The sequence below is a fragment of the Oxyura jamaicensis genome, chromosome 23, assembly GCF_011077185.1.
Source record: "Oxyura jamaicensis isolate SHBP4307 breed ruddy duck chromosome 23, BPBGC_Ojam_1.0, whole genome shotgun sequence".
NCBI classification, from domain to species: domain Eukaryota; kingdom Metazoa; phylum Chordata; class Aves; order Anseriformes; family Anatidae; genus Oxyura; species Oxyura jamaicensis.
This window is the reverse complement of record NC_048915.1, coordinates 3842673-3864747: the sequence shown is the minus strand read 5'-3', so window position 1 is coordinate 3864747 and position 22075 is coordinate 3842673. Positions and strand designations below refer to the sequence as shown.

The following is a 22075-nucleotide window of genomic DNA, read 5'->3' as shown; positions in this document are numbered from 1 at the left end:
GTCACTGGGAAAAAAGAAATTAAAGCTGGAGAAAACTCTAGAGCACTTTGCATGCCATGTCTCCATCAGACAGCATCGTGCCTCTTGAAGGGGTGCTTTAATTACCCTGCGTGAAGGCCGCTGCATGCCCCCTGACATTGCTGGACCCCCCAGGGCAATACCTGCAGGCAGGGCAGCTCTGTGCAACCCCACAACCTCGCCCTCTGAAGCAGGGAGCGAGAAAACTGGAATTTAGCAGGCTGAAATGACAGGGCAAACAGCAGTGCCACCTTAGGTTCAAGATATTTTAAAAAAATAAATAACATCCTACAGAGAGAGCTCATTCATCTTTTCCCAATGCACTGGAACAGGCTTGTCAGCAGGTACTAACAGGATAACAACACAAAAAAGAAGTGGGATTTGCTTCACTTCTCCTGGAAATGTATACAGGAGCCCTCCTCCAGGACACTGAGCTGTCCCACGCGGCACAAGGCCCCTGTTACCTCTGGTGATGACCCCCTCCAGCCGGATGACGTTGGCGTGGTCGAACTGGCCCATGGTGCACGCCTCAGCCAGGAAGCAGCGTTGCTGCTTTGCCGAGCACCCGGCCCGCAGGGTCTGGATGGCCACCGGCAGCTCCCGCTTGCTGGGCAGCTTCAGGCAGCCCCGGCAGATCTCGCCGAACTCCCCTGCATGGCAGAGACACACGTTAAGCAGCGCCCGCGCCATAAAATCCCTCACCTTCCCAAAGGGTCCCCCTGCCATCGCTTGCATGTCACTCCCTCGCACCAGACCAATGTGTTGTTTTTTTTTTTTCCAGACCAGGAAAGAAGGAGCTGCCTGAAGCTGACCCTACGGCTCCCTCGAAGCTGTGAGCAGCGGCAGGCAAGGGTGATGCTGCTGCAGCTCAACAATCCTCTTCTGGGAAGGAGGGTTTCCATCAGGGGCTACCTCCTTCATTTTGGGAACACGGACTGCATTTCTCCAGCACAAGCCAAGTCCTTGCTGTGTACACAAGGCCGACTTCCCATTGCTAACCAGAGGATTTGCTGATCCATAGCCTCAGAAACTCTCAGTGCCCTGCATGGACACAGGTTTCCCGCTGCAGAGCTTGCTGTGCCTCCTCCCCTGACCCCACAGCCCTGCACACAAGGTCAGTACCAGCGTGCAACACTCAGAAACACCGTGTGATGCAGTTTCCCCCTCTGCCTAGCTCTCCAAGCCATTCTCTCCATGCTCTGCTCAAGCACATATTGTTTTTTTTTCCAATAAAAGAAGATTAACCCCCAGCCACCAAGTTCATGCTCCCCGGGTCTGGCCCATTCTGCCTCCAAGCTCAGCAAACACAAGCTCTGCTTTTCACAGCAACAAAGCACCAGAGCCAGAAGCGTTTCTGCAGCGGCTGAGGCTGAGCATCCTGCTCCTCGCTTGGCAACCGGAGCTACCTGGTTCATAACACAAAAGGCCAATATTGGCTTTATAGGAAAAATAAAAATTAAAAAAAAAAATGTAGATCTGAAAGGCTTTACTAATTTCAAAGCCAGGTACTTGTTAGGTCAGCAGTGAGACAAACGCAGTCCTAAATTCTATGCTTTTAAAGGCTTTCCGGACTAATTTCTTTCTTGATCTTTCAAACGCTGATTTGTTCCTGAAAGTTATGTGGGATTATGGCCTCAAGCTGCTCCACCCAGCAGCTACCAAGAAGACTTCTTCCACTTCCACCGCTGCCCTCTGAGCTGGTGGGAGAACCCTCACCCCTGCCCTTCCTCCACCTCTTCTTTTTCCATAGCTGAATTTCTCTTTAGGGAGAAAAATGACAAAGAATAATCGTGTTTCCCGTGTTCTGGCGCACATTAGCGATTAAAGCTCTAGGGCCCGGTGTGGGGATTTTAATTTGCTTTTAAGTTTTAGGCAGTGAGGTTGATGAAAATCAATAAATCATTAAGTTCACATATTTATAAATAGTTCCTGTGCTGCTGTCAGCCTGCCCAGATGCAGATAATTGCTGATGCTTTCTGGTGCGCGCCTCGATCCATGGCCTGTACTTGGTGCCTCAGAAAAAGAAACAGGGAACAAGAAACCCAGCTCCTGGACAAAAAAAGCAGCCCCATTCCCCATGGGATCATGGCACTGGTGGGGACAGGGGGTGAGGAGCTGCCCCAGAAGGTGCAGGTGAGGTGGGCAGCTCGGGAGGCAGGAAGGTGGCACCAGGCTGCTGAGGGGGGGGGACAGCCCCGTGGGGACACGCGGAAGGGCCGCAAGGGGGAACCTGCCTGTCCCAATGATCCTCTCGATCTTAATGCTGGCGTTATCCAGCTCTTTGGCAAAGAGGTGCACGGCCTGCATGGGGTCTTCGCACGTGTCAGGGTCGATGTACGTCCGCCTGGTGGGTATTTTAACTGCAGGAGAGCAGGGGAATACAAAAAAAGAGCATGAGAGGCTCGCCTGCCTGGGATGGGTTGGCTGCCGTGCTCCCCTGGCTCTGCGCTGAGCAGAAACCCTCCTGTGAGCAGCTCAGCACCCTTCGTGATCAGGTGAAACAGCCAAAATACATCCCAAGAGCATGAGGGCCCTGCTGCTTCCGAAACGCTCCAGGGAACAGAAGAGCCTGTGTGTGCTTAACGGGCATATGCCAGGCATCAGCTAAACTCATCCGTTCTGGCGGTTGGATTTCCTTTGACAACTGTTGTCTGTAAAATTACTGCTGCTCAGTAACCAAGAGTAGCCCCAGGAAACAAAGCTGCGTTCTCCCGTAGCCGTTCGGAAAAAGCTGACAGAATAATTCATGTGACCCAGGGACTGCTGAGAGCATCCCCACCTCCTGGGCACGCCGGGGACCTGTGCGAAGGATGGACACTGGCATGGGAAGCTGCCGAGCCCAACGCCCCCAGGGAGCATTACTGTGCTCAGCCCTGCCCTGGGACAACACGGGGTGACAACGCCTCAACAGCAAGGGCTTGAGGCAGCAAGAAATAAAGGGGACCCCACCAGCTGTACCGATCACAGCGGCCGCACGGCACTTACAGTGGAAGTAGAGCTCCTCGTCCCCGTCCTGGCTGGCTTTGCTGTACCCACACTGTCTGCAACGAGAATCGGGATGGCATCAGCACCGGGAGCAGCCTCCCACGCGAAACCAAAGCCAAATGCAACCCAGTGCCCACGCTGGGGCTTCTGGGCACGGCTCTGGATGGGCTCCAACCCACGCATCCAGCCCCTCCGTGTTACCCACGCTGCCTGCTCGCGTCTCCTGTGGGCTCAGCGCCGCAGGGGCTCTGCTTGGGTCCCCCTCCCACCTCCTCCTCACCGTCACGCCGCTCCGCTCACCTCCTCCACACCATCACGCCGATGACCATGGACACCAGCACCGTCAGCCCCGCGATGGCCACCACGGCGATGATGAGGACAGGGTTCTGCTCACTGGAGGCCACTGTCACTGCCGGGAGGGAAGCAGAGGCGTCAGCATCACACCCAGGGCACGTCCCCCATCCTGCACCTCCCCATGACAGCCTGCAGCCTCCAGCAAGGCTGGGGACGATTCCCCAGGAGTGCCAGGCTACTTCTCCGCATCCACACAGATTCATACCCTGGACCAGTTCTCAGATCTCAGGCTGGAGCCACCAGTCAGCACTGAGCAAAAGTTCCTGCTTGGTGGGGAGAAGGATTTAAAATCGATGGCTTACCAATGGCTTTCCTTCACCACGCTCATCCCTCCCCTTCCTGCTTTTGCAAACAGGGGCATTAGAAAGCTACATTCTATATAAAGTTTTTATTGGCTTCAATTCATTCTGAAAATGTCTTCTGTGTGGTAAATGGATGCAATTTAAAGCCCTGTTAAACACAATCTGTGAGAGTCGTACTGAGCCAGCCATCTCAGGGCTTTCATTTCGAGCCAGGGTAGGTTATTAAACTGAAACCCTACCATCTCTCCAAGCCCTCTTTTAGGCAGTGAAATAAGATGCTTCTGGCCTATAGTTATGAATGGAAACTGTGAAAAGTAAAACCCCAGCAAATAACCCCGAAGCTGCTGCCCTTACTCAGCCACGGGACTGAGAAGCCGAGTGCCCGGCAAGCCTGGCAGCAGCGGGTACAAGCAGGCGCCCCGTGCCTGGGGCACGCATCCTGCACCAGATCTCTGCCTGAGCTGCTCTTGTCCCCCCGACTGCAGCCACCCCAGCTCTGCAGCACCTGCCACAGCTGCACAGAGCCCGGGCTGGCATCGTCCCCTCTGTCACTGCCCTGGTGGGGACTGATGTGCTCCCCTCCTGATGTGCTCCCTTCCAGTGCCTGCTCGCTGGTGAGATCTGTTCTGGTGCTAACGCCACACCAAGGGAAAGCAAAATCCAATCCATGGGTACTTTCTCAGGTGCTCCAAAAAAAAAAAAAACAGAGACCATCCCCAGCCTCCAGAGCAGAGCAAAAGAGCCACAGACCAACTGCCCTCGCTGATGCTGCACGGGAAGGACACAAACCTCCAGGCCAGGCAGGCCGGCAGCAGCAATCGTGTTAAAACAGAATGGGAAAATGTGATTAAAAGCAAGTCCTGGAAAGCACCTGCTGTGAGATCCAGGGTGGCAAAATGAGTCTCACTCAAAGGGGAGAGAAACCCACAGTGTGAAAGCAGCAGCATCGTGAGCAGGAGCATCCTGTGTGTGCGAGGGACCACGAGCATCGCCGCCACTCACGCTCTGCCAGCGTCTCCACTTCAATACTAGGGCTGTAGTTGCCGTAGTCCTGTGAGGAAGACGTCCGGATTTGGAAGATATAGAGGGTGCCAGGCTTCAGGTTATTGACTGTCACAGCCGTTGATGTGGTTTTCACGGTCGAGTAACTCTGATCCCTTTGATCCTGCGAAATAATGAGATGCCCGAGATTGGCTGGGACCAGCAGCTGCGCCACGGTCCCGCCAGCCCAGCCGCACCTTCGCCTCGCCGCCAGCTCCCACCAGCACAGCCCTTAATAGAAAGGATGCATTTCCTAGATGGCTCCTTAATAGAAATTACATGGATAGGTCACGTGAAATGGCAGGGCCAGATGATGTGCTATGAAGACAGGAGGAGGACGGGGCGGTGGGGAGCAGCTGTGTTCCCTGCACAGCTCCTTTCCATCCCTCCTGCCCTAATCAACCACACACAGGTACCAGCAATTTCTTGCCTCAGGTGGCCTGGAGCTCTGTGCGACCCCTTCCACCACCCGCACACCAGGACCAGCCTCGGATGCTCTCAGTGCCACATGCACGCAGGAAAGCAGCCGCACCGGGCAATGGTGCAGGGCCGAGGACGAGGTGCCACAGTGAACGTGTGCAAGCACACCGACCTGCACTGCTCGATACAGGAGTGAAGCTGTGGGGAGATGGTTCTGAGCTCCCTGCGCTCGGCTGGCACAGCGGGGAACAGCCCGGCTGGAGAGGGCACAGAGCAGCCGTGGCTGCAGGGTGCTGAGCTCCGGGAGCTGCTGGCAGCAGCAGCAGGGATGCTCTCTTGGGAGTAAATAAGCATGCGTTAGCACACACTGAGTAATCGCAGTTGGCAGATGCACTCGCTCACAGTCCTGTTCCCTGGGCTTTTATTCCCTTGCCCAGAGACCTGGAGATGTCTCTGCTTCCACCAAGGGAGATGGCGACAGCCAGAGCCTTTGTGCAGCTAGCAGCAGGCTGGGCTCAGGACCAGCCCCACGCTCTGGCACAAGGCACGGCGGCGGCAGTGGCACACCCTGCTGCTCCCAGGCCGGGGATGTCACCGTGAAATGGGTTTTCTGTTTGATGTACTCCTTCACTCGAATCTCCGTACTTCAAGTATGGCTTTAAAAGCATAGATTAGGAACTAAGTTGATTTTCCTGTCAGCATCAAAAGCCTCATTGCGGTGAATAATTGCAAAACTGTAGTTTAAATTTTCTACCCGAGCAGGATGTTTCCTCATTTCACGTACCCTGAGTATCTTGTTGCTGCAGCCCATTTGCAAAGGAATTACCGTATTATGCTCAGCGCTCGCCCTCACTCCCAGATTCCTCCTTTCAAATCTATCAGATGCTGAAAATCACATTAATATGAATCAGCTTCAAGGTAGCTTGTTTCTAAATACAGAATGCCAACATGTCACCTGCACGGTTTGCTTGACATGCAATCAGTTTCATAACGAGCCTGAGCACACGCAGATAAGGTAATTTGCGGAACTGTGTCATAAACTGCATTTATTTTGATTTAGAGCTTTGTCCCTGCTCTCTGCCCACTGGTATCTCTTCTAAAATTCTCATCCCACTGTGTCTGTCAAACAAGAGCTATTTTTTGAATTAACAGGCTGTCATAAAAATGTTTGCTCGTGTCCCCTCCAATGTGCCAGGCCACTCACAGCTCGCTGAAGTCATGGGTTTGGTGGGACTCGGTCCTAAAGCAGTGAAGACCACAGGTCCAACACTTTCCGAGAGAACAGGCTATGAATATAGGTGTCATCTCATCACAGATCTGGAAAGACCGTATGGTTTTATACTTCCTAGCTGGTTAATGGCAAGCGCCCAAGCCTCGGATTTCTAATATTCTTGGAAAAAAAAGCCATCCGAAGAATGAATGAACGCAAATTATTGGCTTTACTCTTTCTCCTAGGGAGATGTCAACATTAGGACTGGATGAAATCTTGCTGCACAGATGGGGTAAAAAAAAAAAAAAAAAAAAAAAAACTAATTAAAATAAATTCTACAAATAACCCAAATTTCCTAAAACTTACATAAGCAGATTGCATAAGGCTGTTGGAGAGGAAAAGCCTTTACTGGCACCCGTTGGAAGCGCTCCTGCCACTCTTAGGTGCCAGTAAAATCATCGCCGTGCCGCAGTCCCCGCACGTACATCCCATTTCCCAGCGCACACTGTTTAAGCCACAGGGTGCTGAGAGCAGCAGGAGCATGGCCGCACACAGAAAGATTTGGGATGCTGCATGGGCAGAGGCTGGGCACGTCCCCAGAGCCCTACCTTCTCGTAGTACTTGACCTCGTACTCGGTGCTGTTGGTGGTTGGGAAGCCCGGCTCCTGCCACGACAAGGAGACGCTCTTCTGCTCGATTTTATCCGTGCGGATGTCGGTGATGGGAGTTGGCGCTGGAAGAGCAGGGAGGAAAAAAGGGTGATGGCAGAGGCAGAGCATCCCCAGCACCCACCCCGCAGCACAGCCTGCCTGCATGGGGACACCACACTGCCAAGCCTGGGTCGCCTGTTAGGAACAGCCAAATTAATAACTGAAACGAGGAGAGCACGGGTTAGAGGGGGTTTTATCACTATCCTCACACTCATGGCTCTTTTCTGCTTTTGTCCTCTGTTGTCACAGTACAAACTTTAATAATTTGAATGGCTGAAGAGCATGCACCTTGTGCAGACTGCACTTCCCTCCCTCTGAACCAGGACTGGAATAGGGCAAACTCCCCGCTGGTGATCGTCCAGCAAGAGAAGACAGTCAAAATACAACTGCTTTAGTAACTGGGCAGCAAGCAAGGCTCTGTCCAAAAATAAAAAAATAAAAAACTAATGGCACCCTACACCCACAGTGCTGCAGAGGTCAGGGTTACTGGCTGACATTGAGTGCTCTGCACCTGCTGCTAACGACGTCCAGGAGATGCAGAATTCAGACCGTGGGCTGGTAGGAGACACCCAGCCCGCCCCACTGCCCTATGCAGGCTCTCCCCCTCACAATCCCCCCTTCCCAGAAGCTGGGAATTGGGCAGAGCTGCCTGCCCTGCCTGCCGCCAGCACTCAAGCCTTGCTCCCGAAGCTGGCTGTTTGTTTTTAGCTAGCACACTGCACGCTGGATCCTCCCCCCTGGCCTTTCTGCTCCCATTTAGCTCATCTCCCCGTGCAGGATGCACTTGCCAACTCTTCCTGCTTTCACCACGCCGGCTCCTTCCCCGAGCCCCTTCTCGTGCCTGCAGCCTGTCCCAACAGCCCAGGCTTCCAGGCCAGCAAAAAGCTGGCTGGAGCTGCCAGAGCGTCTGCAGCATGGCTGGAGCTTGCCAAGGAAGCGATGCTCACCCAGAGCAAGACAGGAGCAGCACGGACGTGATGCTCTGCTCGTGGCCAGCACGCCCACTGCTCGCTCTGCGAGAGCAGGGAGGATGCAGGAGATGCTAGGGCATCGGTGTCTTTGCTGCAGAGGATGCTCCTCAAGACAGACACTGCATGTTTTAGTAGGGAAAAGAAAATCTGTGCCTGGTGCTTCTGTTGGAGCCCTATTTTGCTCTTCGTCAATTAGGAAAAATGACCTCCCCATGCCAAGGAAAGCCTTCCACCTGTGTCACCCTTCAAGCAATAGGGATCTGAACACCACAGTAAAGGGTCTGCAGTGACCAATTCAGCCACTTACACCCGCAGCCCTATGGCGGGCCCAGGGAAAGCTGCATGGAGAATGAACTGTTTGCAGCACCCCCCTGCTTCTCCATCAAAGCAGGACCCCGGCTGCCCCACTGGGACTCCCGTGGAGAGGTACAAGTCCCTGGAAAGTAAACTTAAGTATCTGTGAAATTTTGTATTTATTACTTAGCTCATTAATCTCTGCTGCAGAAAAACGTCCTCCTGATGTTTTATTCATGACGATTTGCTCCTTGATTCTGAGTCCTCTCGGCTCCTTCTGAGAGCACGAGGACCTGAGCTGCAGCTCTGCACACTGAGGGGCATGCAGGGAGCTCCGGGCTCGTGCCCACGGCCCCTGCACGCAGCTCTCTCCTCACCGTGATCTGCCTAAACACGGTTTGACATTTTAAAAAATAATTCTCCGAGTAAATACGCTGCCCCCAGAGCTGACCTTTAAGGGGATATCAAGTTGTTCACGCGTAAAGAAGGAGGAGCAAACTCATTCCAGCAGCACGAAGCAAAGCAAAAAGGTTGTTGGCAGCCCCGCCAGGCCAGGCAGAGCACGCCAAGCTGACACTTCGCTTGTTTTTTTGCTCCTGTAAACTAAGTTAAGTGCTCCTTGCTGTTTTATATGATTCCCATCAATAAGACATCACATGGATGCCCTCCTGTATCTCTGTATCCAGCAAACGGACTGAGAAAACCTGAACAAGTGGTCCTGGCTGTTAACAAAGCCATCAGGAAAAATCACGCTTGCTGAGTGCTTTGCTGTGGAGCAGCACTCGTGGCACATGCCAGGAAAGCAGGGACGAGCCTCCAACATGCTTAAAAGGGATTAAAGAAAATCACACAGACTATAAAGCATTTCACACTGTGGAGAAAAAAAAATGTGTTGCCCATCAATATTTTAAGCTCCCCTAACATCGCCTCTATTCTGAAAAAGCAAACATTAAATTATTCACCACTCCGCCTGGTTTTATACACTCCACTCCATTGCATCTGGGTTTCCTCCACTCCATTAGCTGCTGTGCCAGCAGCAAAAGCACAAAACCAGGCACAGGCACCGCGTCCTGCCTGGACAGCCCGTGGCATCTGAGCGAGCGTCTGGAGGGGATGAGTGGCAGCGCCATCGAGGACGTGGAGGCTCCAAGGCCAGGACAGACAGTAGGCTTGCAGCCCGTTGACTCATCTTTGTCCTGAGAAACGAGCTTTAATTATCTGCTTTAAGTGTCCATTTTGTGTCCATTAATAATGTGGTAATTGAGCAGAGCTCCCTGCAAACAGCAGACTTCAGGCAGCTCTGTCGGGGGAAGCTGGGGTCAGGAGCCGAGCGCTGCCAAACCCACAGCTACAGCATGGCTGGAGGTGATGCCCCGAGGTCAAAGAGCCAGCGAGGAAAGATGAAGTCACGTCAGAGCTCAGGCGGTGGAAGATCTTTGCCCAGACAGAGCTGGAGGCACACGGAGATGCCAAGGCAGTGCTGCAAGTCCATGGGGAGAGCTGATGAGGAGCGACTGTGCTCTGGTGCAGACCCCTTTTCTGCTTCACCCCATGGCATTATGCACCCCAGGGCCCTGATTAGTGCAATCACTAATTGCTTAGAGGCAAAGCCTGACTGACCACAGGGGTCCACGGCAGAGCAGAAGCAGCAATTTGCACCTGTTAATTCGTGTGAACTGGCACCAGAGAGCTGCGAGCTGCACACCAGCATCCCAGAGGTGTCTGGGAAGCCTGGAGAGCCCCAAGCACGTGGCAAAGCACAGGGCAAGCTCCAAGGATCCAAGGAGCCTCCAAGGAAGCAGGGAGCCTTTCCTCTAAGAAATCCCGTGCTGGAGCTGCTACAAGGCTCCAGAGTCACCCACTGCCCCTTCTGGGGGCTCTGCTGGGGAGCACGGAGCAGCCTGCTTCAGAGCCCCCCGTTCAGCACGATCACCTTCTCCACCATCCCAGAGAGGAGAACACCTTTCTGCACTGGCTGCATTATTAATCTGCAATGGATTTAAAAGCCCTTTAAGATAGGAGCTGGTCCCTGCCGGGAATATAAATGACATTGTCCCACAGCGTACATTTACATAGCTAATGCTGCTCCACTCCTGCAGGTAAACAGCTCCGTTCACTCCTCAAACACTTTTGTTTAGTCCCATGCTGGGGCCAGATTAGAAAAAACACGGTATTAATTTTGCCTCCTGCAGACTAAATACCATCTTTTCTTTTCCCCTGCAAATACAATGAACAACTGCTAATTCCCTCTTGCGAATGCTGAAGGGGAAGGGCAGTGTGAAAGCTGCACTTAGAGCTATATTTAGAGGAGCCTGGATCTGACAGCTAAATAGGGTCTTCTTTCTTTGTTTAATTTTTCCTCTGAATCTGCATATCTGGAGCCAGAGCCTTCCTGCTGCTGCCAATGACATCCCTGAGACCATCGTATCTCAGCCATGAAAGAAGCCACCTCTGCTTCAGGCATCCCTGAAGTCTCGCTTTCTCCTTATCTCCGGCCCCATCCGGCACTCCTGCGCTGGGCTTGAACAAAGAGAAGCCCCAGGGCTCCGGCCCGCGGGGCAGGAGAAAGGAGCAGCTCCTGCCTGGGAAGGGACACCTTCAGCAGCAAACCACTCGAGGCTTTCAAGAAGCTTCCTGAACCTCAGCTGCTCAGCTAATTCTGAGCCACCATCTGCATCCGGAGGCTTGACAGCTCGACAAGCGACATTGATTTGGAGCAGATTACAAGATTAATTATGCCACATTCTTTACGCATACTTCAATTCCTTCGGGAGTATATACAGCATAGAGTAAGGGGCTGAGATTCCCACTTACCCAGATGAAAAGTTGCACTGACGAGCCTCAGAGCTAAGGCACAGGCTGGTGTCACGGACTTGTTGCTTTGTTCCCTTTGGAGGACAGGGACCTGCTGCCCTTACCCGGCCTCCTGTCCCAGGCTCTGCCCTGCCACCCACATGGGAGCCTCTGCAGAAATCCCTTGTTACCAAACACCATTAAGCTCTTGCCCTGTGCTGGCTCAGGAGTAACCTGGGCTCCAGGACAGCTCTTCCCAGAGCAATACCTTTCCTTGAGCAGCAACGATCCTAATGAGGAATGACACCTCTGCTGAGGGCGGTCTGTGGCACAGCGTCCACCAAGTGGATTCACAGAAATGATGATAGGGGAGAAAGCAACAACACAGGCAAAACCATTTGATCAAGTGGTGGGAAAATTATTTATAGCGAGATCAAAGTTTAATCCCTTCAGATGAAATTGTTGGCCAATTCCTGCCAAGAGGTATGTGAGGATCATCTGTCTCCATTAACCATGGCTTGGCAAAGGGTTTTCATGCAAATTAATAAGGTAACGACAGAGGAGCAGACAAGGACGCAACAAACCAACGCTGCTTTTCCCCAGACATGGCTGACAGCTGAGCAGAGAGCAACCCCCCTGCAGCCAGCCGGGACCACAGGCAGAAGGGATGCTTGCTTCCCCTCGTGCCAAGGGGACACTATTTGAAACCTCAGGTGGGACGTTTACTGCCAGAAATTGTCCTGTGGGCCAGCACAGAAAAGAGAAAATCATTTCTGTTCCCAAAGGGTAACTAATATCTGAGCTACTCGTTATGAATGGGCTGAAGACATCGTCTATTTGAAGGGATGATGGTGACCTGTAACTCATCCTGCAGCTGCTCGGAGCAGACTCGTCCCTCTCCCAGCCCAGGCCATCACTAGCTGCTGAGCGCCTCGAGGCCACCAAGAGCAGCGGGTGACAGGGACAAGCACCTGGAGCTCCTCCAGCACCACGTTCTCACCCCCCCCCCCCCCAACCGTACCTGCGAGCCCGGTGGAGACGTTGACCTCGGCGTACTGCTGCCCCGCCAGCGGGCTGACGGCCGAGACGCCGTTGAGGGCCGCCACGCGGATGGTGTAGTTGGCGTGAGGCAGCAGGTTCACCAGCGTCACGGTGCGCTCCACCAGGCCCGTCTGCTGCGGCACGAAGCCCACGCCGCTGCCGCACTGCTCGCAGCCGCCCCGTGCCGCCGGGCAGTGGCCGCACCACAAGCTGTAGGTCAGGTCGCTGCGGCCACCCGCGTCCGCGGGGGCACTCCACTGCAGGACCAGCGAGGAACGGCGCAGGCTGTAGACGAGGTCCCTCGGGGCCGATGGAGGGCCTGCAAGGAGAGGAACATCCATGGTGAGGCTGCAGCTCGAATGCTGTGTTCGGTTTTGGGCCCCTCAGCACAAGGACATGGAGGCCCTGGATGTGTCCAGAGAAGGGCTACGAAGCTGCTGAGGGGCCTGGAGCACAAGTCCTGGGAGGAGCGGCTGAGGGAGCTGGGGGCATTTGGTCTGGAGAAGAGGAGGCTCAGGGAGACCTCAATGCTCTCTGCAACTGCCTGAAAGGAAGGGGTGGGGAGCTGGGGGTCGGCCTCTGCTCACAGGTAACCAGTGACAGGACCAGAGGGAACGGCCTCAAGGTGTGCCAGGGGAGGTTCAGGCTGGAAATGAGGAGACATTTCTGCTCAGCAAGAGCGGTCAGGCGTTGGGACGGGTTGCCCAGGGAGGTGGTGGAGTCACCGTCCCTGGGGGTGTTCAAGGAGAGGTTGGACGTGGTGCCTGGGGACATGGTTAGTGGGTGATGGTGGTGGAAGGGGGTGGCTGGACTGGGTGATCTTGACAGTCTCCTCTAACCTTAATAATTATAGGATTCCATGAGCTGCTTGGAATCAAGGGTGAACCTACAGGTCCTCGGCATCTGGTGCTTGGGGCCATCAGAAGGGACATTGGTGGTGGTGGAGCAAGCCTGGGTCCTCAGGCAGCGCCCACAAGTGGGCTCGCAGGATGGAGGACCCCACAGCAGGCTCTTCACTGGAGGAACGTGCCCTGAGCAACCAGCTGCAGCTCACAGAAGGTGTGGGCAGCATCCAGCCAGGCTGGGCACCTCTCCCTGCCATCCCAGGCTCAAGCCCAGCCACCCGTGGGCAGAGCGAGCTCCTCACCGCTGCACAGGCACTTCTATCACATCCATCACTGGAGGAGCTGGAGTCCAATCCAATTAACTAGAGGCCATTTAATTAAAATCTGCAAACTGTATTAACTACATGACTGAACCCTAGTTTTACCAGTGAGTGCCTGCAAGCCTGCCTGTGTGTCCTCCTCACCAGCCCTCAGCCTCGGCCTGGGAGCCCCACGGAAGAAGGAGACCCCTCCATGCTCCCCGCAGCCCTGCCCTCTGCTTTACAAAGAGCCAGCGCTTCAGCGAGACGTACGCGTGCAGGAGGCAGACGGAGGGTCCGACGGGGACCTGGAGTAGTTCTTCTGGCACGAGCAGAACGTGGAGGCTTCCTCGTGCGTGAAGCTGTGCTCGGGGCAAGGAGAGCAGAGAGGAAGACGGAGTGAAAGCTTGTAAAATCCAGGAAGGCACGCTGGAAAGAGAGAGAGGGAGTTACAGAAAGAACAGCACGAGATGAAGGGGGCCACAGCTGATGACTGCACTGCCCTGTTCCCTGGGACATCCTTTGCCTGCTGCTGGACAGCAGACATCACCCTCTGAGCTACTTCCTATGGGTGCTTGTGTGATCCTGGTACCAAGGGAGTACTCATTTGGTTTGATCCAGAATGGACATTTTGAGGCTGTCCCTTCATGCTGACCTCCAGGGCTGTGGGACCCTTTCAAGGGGCTTTAGAGGCACAGGAGGAACGACGTCCGCTGGCTGGACACCAGCAGAAGCGATGAAGGGGGCTGGAGGCTATGGGGGGATTTGGAGGAGTTGACAGCTGCAGAAGGAGGCAGGATACGGAAAATACATGGCTTAGTGTGCACAGTCAGGTAAGCAGAGCAGAAATTACACGGGAGACGCAGCAAGACTTAGCAACAACCCAAAAAGGGGAGGAATACGGCAAATTGAGAAGCTGGAGAACTCATCAGTCACCAGAGCTTCGCGCAGAAACCCAAGCCACAAGGCCACGTCGCTGGCAGCTGCGGCTTCATCACTGCAGATTATGCAGCAGTCACTGCAGGCAGTGAGGTATGTACCGAAGCCAAAGGACAGCAGCAGAAATTGGCTTTTGGAGGCCATACACAGGCTTCCTTTATCCTTTGAAAAGCGTCTTTGATATTCATACAAGTAAGTGGTTCACACAGTGGTCAAGGATTTGCCTGATCTTTACCACAAGCAGCACACAGAGTACAAGTAATACCCCTAGCAGGACACCCAGGAGCTAGTTCCGCATGGAAAACATGTTATTTTACAAAACCAACAGAAAACAGGCTGCAAAACCCCATAAAGCAGTTTGCAATAGCTTCAGTTTGTCCTTAAAACAACACCTGAAAAGGAAGCAGCCTGCAAACAAATGCACTTGGCTTCATCTCAGTGGTGTAGGGCTGCTGCCTGCTACCCCTTCATCAGCTCCCCAAATATTCAGGCTTGTGAAGTTCCTAGATGAACAGCTCCCTGTACACAGTCCCCTCTCTCATCATTTTTAAGGAGTTGGCTGCTGAGACCGTTCCTTTTAAAGCAGATTATTCCAGTGCACTCCGCTTCATTAGCTTTCTGCGTGACATAAAACTGGCAGCTCCGGCTGTGATCTGAGGACAAAGCACCAGGCAGCACCAGGGCAGAGAAGATTCTTGCACGGGATGCTGAAAAGGAGCGAACGTTTACGGGGGACGTTATTTCATCTGCCTTTAGAAATTCAGTGCACTCTGATCGTGGACGGGGGGGGAGCCAGCACTGCCGCTGCGGCTCCCTCTGGTCCCTTTGCCCCCGGCTGCTGGCACAGGGACAGCCAGCTGCTTGGCAGAGCCACGAGCAGCAACGCATGGGAGACATTTCTGTTTTTCTTATGTATCAGATGCAGCCCTTCAAGAGCCACCTGAAAGTCTTGAATCTTGCCACACAAGGTCTCCGTCACCCGGTGCAAGCAAAGCCCCCAGAAAGCAGCAGATTTGGCCACCTCGAGCCTAGTCCAGTTGTGCCCAAGTAACGAAGAGAGGCTTCCTGGTATCTGGAATGGAAATCAGCATTTTCCAGTGGATGTGGACTCAATGCTACATTTCTATAGTAAAACTGAATAGTAAAATTGTTAAAAACAGAGGAAAAAAGAAAAAAACAAAAAAACAGGCCAGCGTGGTACTGGAGAGCCTGCAGCTTTGCATTTGCCTCTCCCAGTTCGCAGGCTGCATGCCTCCAGGACCAGATAAAGATGACCTTTAAAAGCACAGGCTTGACAAACACAGCCGAGGAGTAATATTAAGACAGCGTGCCATAATGCGCAATAAATGTCATTCCCTACTTAGGGTGCTAGATAACACACACAAAACTAGCAGGTGCTTAAATTACTTCCAAAACTTCCAGCTTCCTCTTACTATTTGAGAAAGCAAAGCAAAGCTACCGTTACACTAATAAGCACAGCAATGTATTTAGCTTGCATTTCCCTCGGTTCAGCTGTACTGACCACAACACGGGGCACAAATACCATCAGCCAGGGATCCCACAGCGCTTCAGGCACGCCGTGGTGTTTGCACGCAGACCCCAGGCTGGGCTGAGCCCCCGCGGGCTCCGCTGCTGCTCATCCATCGCGCTCCATGGGGAGAAGCTGCTCATTACGGCATCAAAGCTTGAACGCCAGCATCAGGTTGCTGCTCGTACCCTTTGTCAGGCGGAACAGAAAAATCAATCTTGTTTACAAACTTGATGGGACCCGAGCAGTAAAAGCAGTGAATATACGGCCGTCATAGCCCAGAGTGAACGGCGAGCCTGGCAGTCACATAAATTTGACATCTTGTGATAGGAAATTGAACGTTTTCAATTAGAAGCATCTTTCAGGCAGTTCTTCCCTGACTTCTCATAGCAAGGAGAAGTAAGCGTACAAAAGCCTCTCTCAGACGGTATGTCAGCTAATAACTGCGTGAAACACCTCCATTTGTGCTTCCCAGGATCACAGGCACCACGACGCTGTGGGGCTCAGCCCTGGCTGCTGCACAGCCCCAGGTACGATCACAGCCACCCCTGGGGAGGTCTCACCCCGCCTGCAGGGCTGGAGGCTGGCAGCCCACAGCCTTTACCTTCTTTTCAGTCTTCTCCAGATCAGGATGAAGCAGAACTCCCCTGACCTTCCTGCAACACGTATCAATGCCCAAACAATTTAGAAGTTGCCAAATTCTTTAGTGAAATCACAGCCAGTAACAAGGAGTGCTGCAATCTCGATCCTTTCTGCACACTTGGTAATTTTGTTCCTTTGTTCCCATGCTCCAGAAGGAGAACAAAAGCACCCTGGAACATTTGATGCATCGTACGTGCATCACAGTTTCTTCTCTCAGCTAAACTCCCTGTCTCCTCCACCTCATCTCATAAGTGTTTCTGTCGGACCCCAGCTGTTTTAGGCATCCCTGTTATTTTGCAGTGCTCATTTTTGCACTGGGTATGTGACAGCTCTCGAGAGAGCAGGCCATCAATTTACAGAATGAAATTCTTTTTTGTACACAATTTTCTACCCTTGTCCTCTGCTACTATCACAACTTAATTATTAAATAATAAAATCCAATAATGCCTCAGCTAGGAGCCAAAGAGAAGCAGCTGGGTGGGTCAGACAAATTAACTGCCTCTCTCCATCTCCATCATCTCTGCCCACGCGAGATGCTCCCCGTCCGCCATGCATTCCTGATTCGTCTCACCAAGAGCACCAGGCTCCCTCCTTGCTCCCACGCTGCATGCAGGCACAGCCCAGCCAGCAGCAGCGCAAGCACCGTGGGTTCGTGCTGCAGGCTGGCAGGTAAGCTGGCACGCCGCACCCCCGGGAAGGGTTTCTCTTGCAGACGCATCTGCTGCAGCTCCCGGACACGAGCAGACAACTCTATCAAAAGCCAAAAGCAGCATCCTCCGCCGTGCACAATCCTGGCCATGGGGAGAGCAGGGGCAGGTAGGGATGCAGAGAGGCATGACAAAGACATGGTTTCCTAGTCAGCTGTCATGGGACAGCTTTAATTCCCCCTCCCCAGCAACACTCAGGCAAATCCACCCCGCAGCACCACGAATCCTGCCCACTCAAGTTCCCCAGCACTGACACCCAGGCAAAACCTCCCTCTGCAGCCTGGACCCTGACTCACAGCACCAAGGGACGGGGGAGGCTCCCCCACCAGCAAGGACCTCGGCATTTTTTAAAGCTCAGCTTGCTGCAGCTTAGAAGTTTCGCCTTTAAAAATAGCAAGAGAGATCCCTGGCTGAAATCCTGATTTATCGGCAGAGAGGCATTGGAGTTTGAGCAGCTTTATCTTGTTAATTGATGAGCAGTGATTAAAAACGACTCACTAAGTGCATCAAGCAGGACAACTGACTGCAGCTCTGCAAGCTGCGGACTTGATTGCAGTTTCTGTTCAAGTGAAGCATGGCCAAGATTTTGCATGCAGCAGTGAAACGAAGTTATTAATCACCCCAGCTGTATTTACCAGCTGGCCAGTAGCCTGTTATGAGGTGCACTTATGAAAGCCATCATTGCAACAGTTGACTACCTCCAACAATTAATTTAACCTTTGTTTTCTTTATGAAGTACAGGGATCATTGACCACACTGGAGCAGGGAAGCTGGGGCGGGACAGTTGCACAATTTGCACAGAGTCATACAAGAAAAATAGGACTGAGAACGGGGCTCAGGTCTCTGGAGTCGTTCACAGCCAAAGAGAGAAGCTGAGCCTTCAGGATTCACAGTCTTCCTTTGCAAATGTTGGTTTATACACACAGAGGAAAATAAAAGGTTTTTAACCAAGGGAGAGCAAAGGACTGACTCCTACCCCAGCAGCCTACCGTGCAGGCACGGCTCCTGCACGCTGCATCCCGTGGAGCAGATAACCTCAAGGCAAAGCTGCTGTCAGAGAGCATCCCGCAGCCCCACGGCTGCCCTGTGCAACCTGATGGAGAGCAGCGCCAAGCAGCACGCCTCTGCCTTGACTGCGTTGGCAGCAAGTTGCCTCTAGGAAAAGGAATCCTTCTCTGAACGAAGAGAGACCTGGGTGAGCCTCCCCAGAAGAAGGCAGAGCAGACACTCGCCAGCTCGGTCCTGGCACACTCGGCCCCACGTCTCCCCCGACCCGACTTCGCTGCATACATCCATCACGTCCGTCACTTCTGTCCATCCATCCGCCCTTCCCCAGGCTCGCACGAGTGTCTGGCCGCTCGGCCTAACGGAGCGGCAACGGCTGCAAAATGTTTTGTGAGATAGGCAGAGGGCTTTAACAGACAAATGCCAGGAAGGAGACGGTCGCTGACACCGCCCCAGACAAGCCAGCAGGGCTCAGCAAAACCAAAAATCTATTTCCTGCAGCTTATCAGGCTTCTAATTAAAAAGTGTTCATCATTTTGCAGAGAGGAAGGGGCCAAGACCTAAGCAAATACTGAAGCTTAACATAAAATATTGAGAGAATGAGCATAGATGGAAGATTAAATACTAGGTGGAAATTGCATCGTATCATGGATTTAGGAATAAAGCTACTTAACCCAGGCAACTTTGTGTTAATGTCAATACAAAAAACAGACGAAACCTATCAAACACTTCCTGCCTGCCTCCATCACTGGAAAAATGGGTGTGCATGTGTGTGCAGGCGTGTGTTTATGTCTTCGCCTTCCCAGCCACACTGTGCTATGCCAGCTCACATGAAAGCTTCCCTTTGAATCTCAAGCTTCAGCTTTTCCCGAAAGTTAAAAGCAGCCATTGCATTTTCTGTCGAGCGGAAAGGTGCCCAATAGCATGCTTCATCTCAGCTCCTAGAGCTTCAACCACACTGTAACGGAACTTGGGTGCACAACGAAACGCCCTCCGGGTTTGTCTCCCCTCTCCTCCCCTCTTTTGCTCGTGGAAAGCCTCGGATGCACCGAGTCCAGCAGGAGGCTTTACCAGCAGCCAGAGGACGATTGCTCTTCTCCTAGCCACATTAACACAGCAGCTCCAGGACATGCTCCCAGCCCTGCACAATGGTTTCCTGCTGCCCTGTACGAAGCGCCATCACGGCCACGCTCACCTCTCCGTGCTGCCTGACACCATTTCCCCATGTCAGACTTCGGCAGCTTGGTTTTGCTCTCCCCAGCATTCAATCTGAACACTTTTGATGAGCTCTGCCTCTTTGCTTTTCCACCCAAGCTGTCTCATGCCAGCTTGTTGACCCACAAACCTTGCAGATATCTGAGAACAAAGGAAAAACAGGGAGGGCACTGCCCGAGTTAGCACTATTGAACTTTCTCGTGTTGCTGAATTCCTGCAGATAGCGGAAGAGCTGCGTGCTTGCCAGCAGGAATCAATAACGCCTGCAGTTTCACCCAAAAATGCCTATACAGTCATTTATAATTAACACTACAACTCGGTTGTCTTCCAAAATCAATTCCTTTCCATTTTTTTTTTTGTCAAGAAATTGTATTTGACAAAGTTCATCCACTTTTAATGCGTGTTAATTTTCTCTGCTGGAATATGCATCCAGGAGGCAGCGGATGAGGAGGGGCAGCAGCCAGGTAAGGGAGCAGCTGGGGCTGAGGAGCACAGCAGCAGGACCCCACGTCCCCAGCACCCTCCAACACTCGCTCAGCACCTTCTGAGGCTTTTTGGGTCCTGCACCAAACACCCGTGGCTCCCAGGGGAAGGACAACTGCATTCCTATCATATACTTGCTGCTGGCAAGCACTGGCATGCACCTCCTGAGGCTCCTCCATCCCATAGCAGCGTGGTTGGCCTCAGCACAGGGGTGCAGCACATCCTGAGGGCTGCCCGGCACGGGGAGGTCAAGGCACCCCCAGAAAAACAAGGGTTCCCCTCAGGGGGCAACCGACTCAGAGCTCCTTCCCTTCCTGAGCCGTTTGGTTTGCATCTGGCAGTGGTTAAACCTTCAATTGCAACCATCAAAATAGGATGGGGAAAAAAAAAAAATACAAAACTCTGTGTTACTTGTAAGGGTCTCCATTCCTCCTGCCAGCACAGTTCTGTCACCGCTCTTTCTAGGATTTCCTTTCCTACCCTGGCAGCCCTTGCAAAGATCACAAGGAGACAGGCTCTGGAGCACCTCCTCCCAGTCTCTCTGCGTTCTCACCTCCCCTCATACTTCCACCACAATCTTTTCAGCCCTCAGGGGTTGCTTTTCCCAGAGGTTTTCCTTCCAACACTGTAGCCAGGCTTTACAAACCCTGTCCCATGAGAAATAATAACAGCACACCCAGAATCGCTTCCCCAGCTCGAGCAGGGCTGAAACACGAGGACACCCCAGCAGAACAGCTCTGCACCGCAGTGAGGGCAAAAGCTAAAAAAAAAAATCTGCTCCTCCTGGTGTGGAAATGCAGGTCTCTGTGCAGACGGTGTCCACAGACATTATTTCCAGGAGGACCAAGAAGAAATGTGCCTGCCCCTGTGATTAACACACATTAAGGTACGGACAAGCCCTTCCCGAGCACCAAGGAGCATCCCCTGCTCCTGATGCGGGTTGCCAGCAAACGGCACACGCCAAGCCTGCATCCGTATCAATCCCTCCTGTCTCTACAGACTCACTTTCTGTTATCACCAGTCATATAAAAATATGAAACTGTCCTCGCTGCCATCTCTCACAGGAGCTATTGCCAGGCTGACCCCACCCCAGACCAGGCTGGGGCATCCAGCCCCCATCCATCTTAATTCCATTATCAAGCTGGGCAAGTCACTGGTTATTATGTTCCAAACACTTCATCGAGATGTCAGCGGAGATGCGCTTCGTGTCAGCACAGCAGGAGCGACAGGGAGAGGCTTTGTGAGAAGATGCCCTCATCTCCCAGGCACCCCGGGGCTGAGCACCCAGGGGAACCTCCGGGTGCTTCTGCTGCCAGCGAGCTTGCAAGCTGGGGCTGAGGGTGGGCTTCTTCTGGAGACCCAACTGCTTCTGCACGAGGGTCCACAGCACCTGCTCGCCCCTCCTGGGGCTGGAGCAGAGGGGCTGGGTGCCCCCATGCACCCACGGGACCCTCACTGCCGACCAAGCTGCCCCAACTCCCCCCAGCAGCACCCACACTCTCCGTGCCCACCCATCCCACCCCAGCAGCAGCAGGATTTGGCCATGCAGGCGGTTGTCCACATCTCAGCAGCAGTTCCCATCTTCAGGGCTGACTTTTGGGTCTCACGCTGCTTTTACAAACTTTTCACAGGGAAGGCACCAGCAGGGAACACCCCTCGGGCTCTCAGTACCAAGGAATCGACACCGGGAACCTTCTCTGGGAGGACAAAGGAAAGTCAGGCAGCAGCCCGGGCGCTCAGCGTCCGCTGAGCTGTTTTTTTCTGCTCAGGTGAGCACATCATTTCTCGCGCTTTCTTTACGAGGTGATCCAGCAGCTGGGCAGGGCAGGAGCAAGATGCGAGACGATGCCAGCCTGCACCCTGCCCACCGTCCCCCTAGGGAGACATCGGCTGCTGTAAGATCTGGCAGCAGATCTGCTCAACGCAAGGGACCCTGAAAGACAAAAGATGGGAGCTGGGCCCTAGCAGAGCAGGGCTGCTCAGCCTGGAAGAGATAACCAAGACGACGCAGCGCTGAACTCCATAAAATCACTAACAGCGTGGCAAAGAGAGTGCTGGTATTCAGCGTTTCGCAAAACACAAGGATGAGGGTGCAGCTAATGCAATTATCAAGCAGCAGGCTTCAAACAAACAAACAAACAAACATTCCCTTCATACAGCATGTAATTAAATTAAACCCCAGACAGACTTCGGAGCCTTTCCCATCTCAAGAGAGCTGGTTTCCCTGAGCACTGCAGCGAGCATCATTCTCCGGTGCTTCACAATAGCTTTTT

General features: G+C 53.2%; 1 protein-coding gene across 2 annotated transcripts in view; it reads right to left on the bottom strand.

The window, feature by feature from the left end:
- Positions 1-22075, bottom strand: part of EPHA10 (EPH receptor A10) — a 58288-nt gene that overhangs the window by 5213 nt on the left and 31000 nt on the right. For both annotated transcript variants that reach the window (XM_035345709.1, XM_035345708.1), the window contains exons 4-11: positions 13557-13712; positions 12120-12458; positions 6939-7063; positions 4662-4824; positions 3304-3412; positions 3004-3059; positions 2253-2378; positions 483-668 (exon numbers count right to left, since the gene is read on the bottom strand). In XM_035345709.1, coding sequence (XP_035201600.1) covers positions 483-668; positions 2253-2378; positions 3004-3059; positions 3304-3412; positions 4662-4824; positions 6939-7063; positions 12120-12458; positions 13557-13712 — 1260 coding nt within the window. The remainder of the gene's footprint in view (positions 1-482; positions 669-2252; positions 2379-3003; positions 3060-3303; positions 3413-4661; positions 4825-6938; positions 7064-12119; positions 12459-13556; positions 13713-22075) is intronic.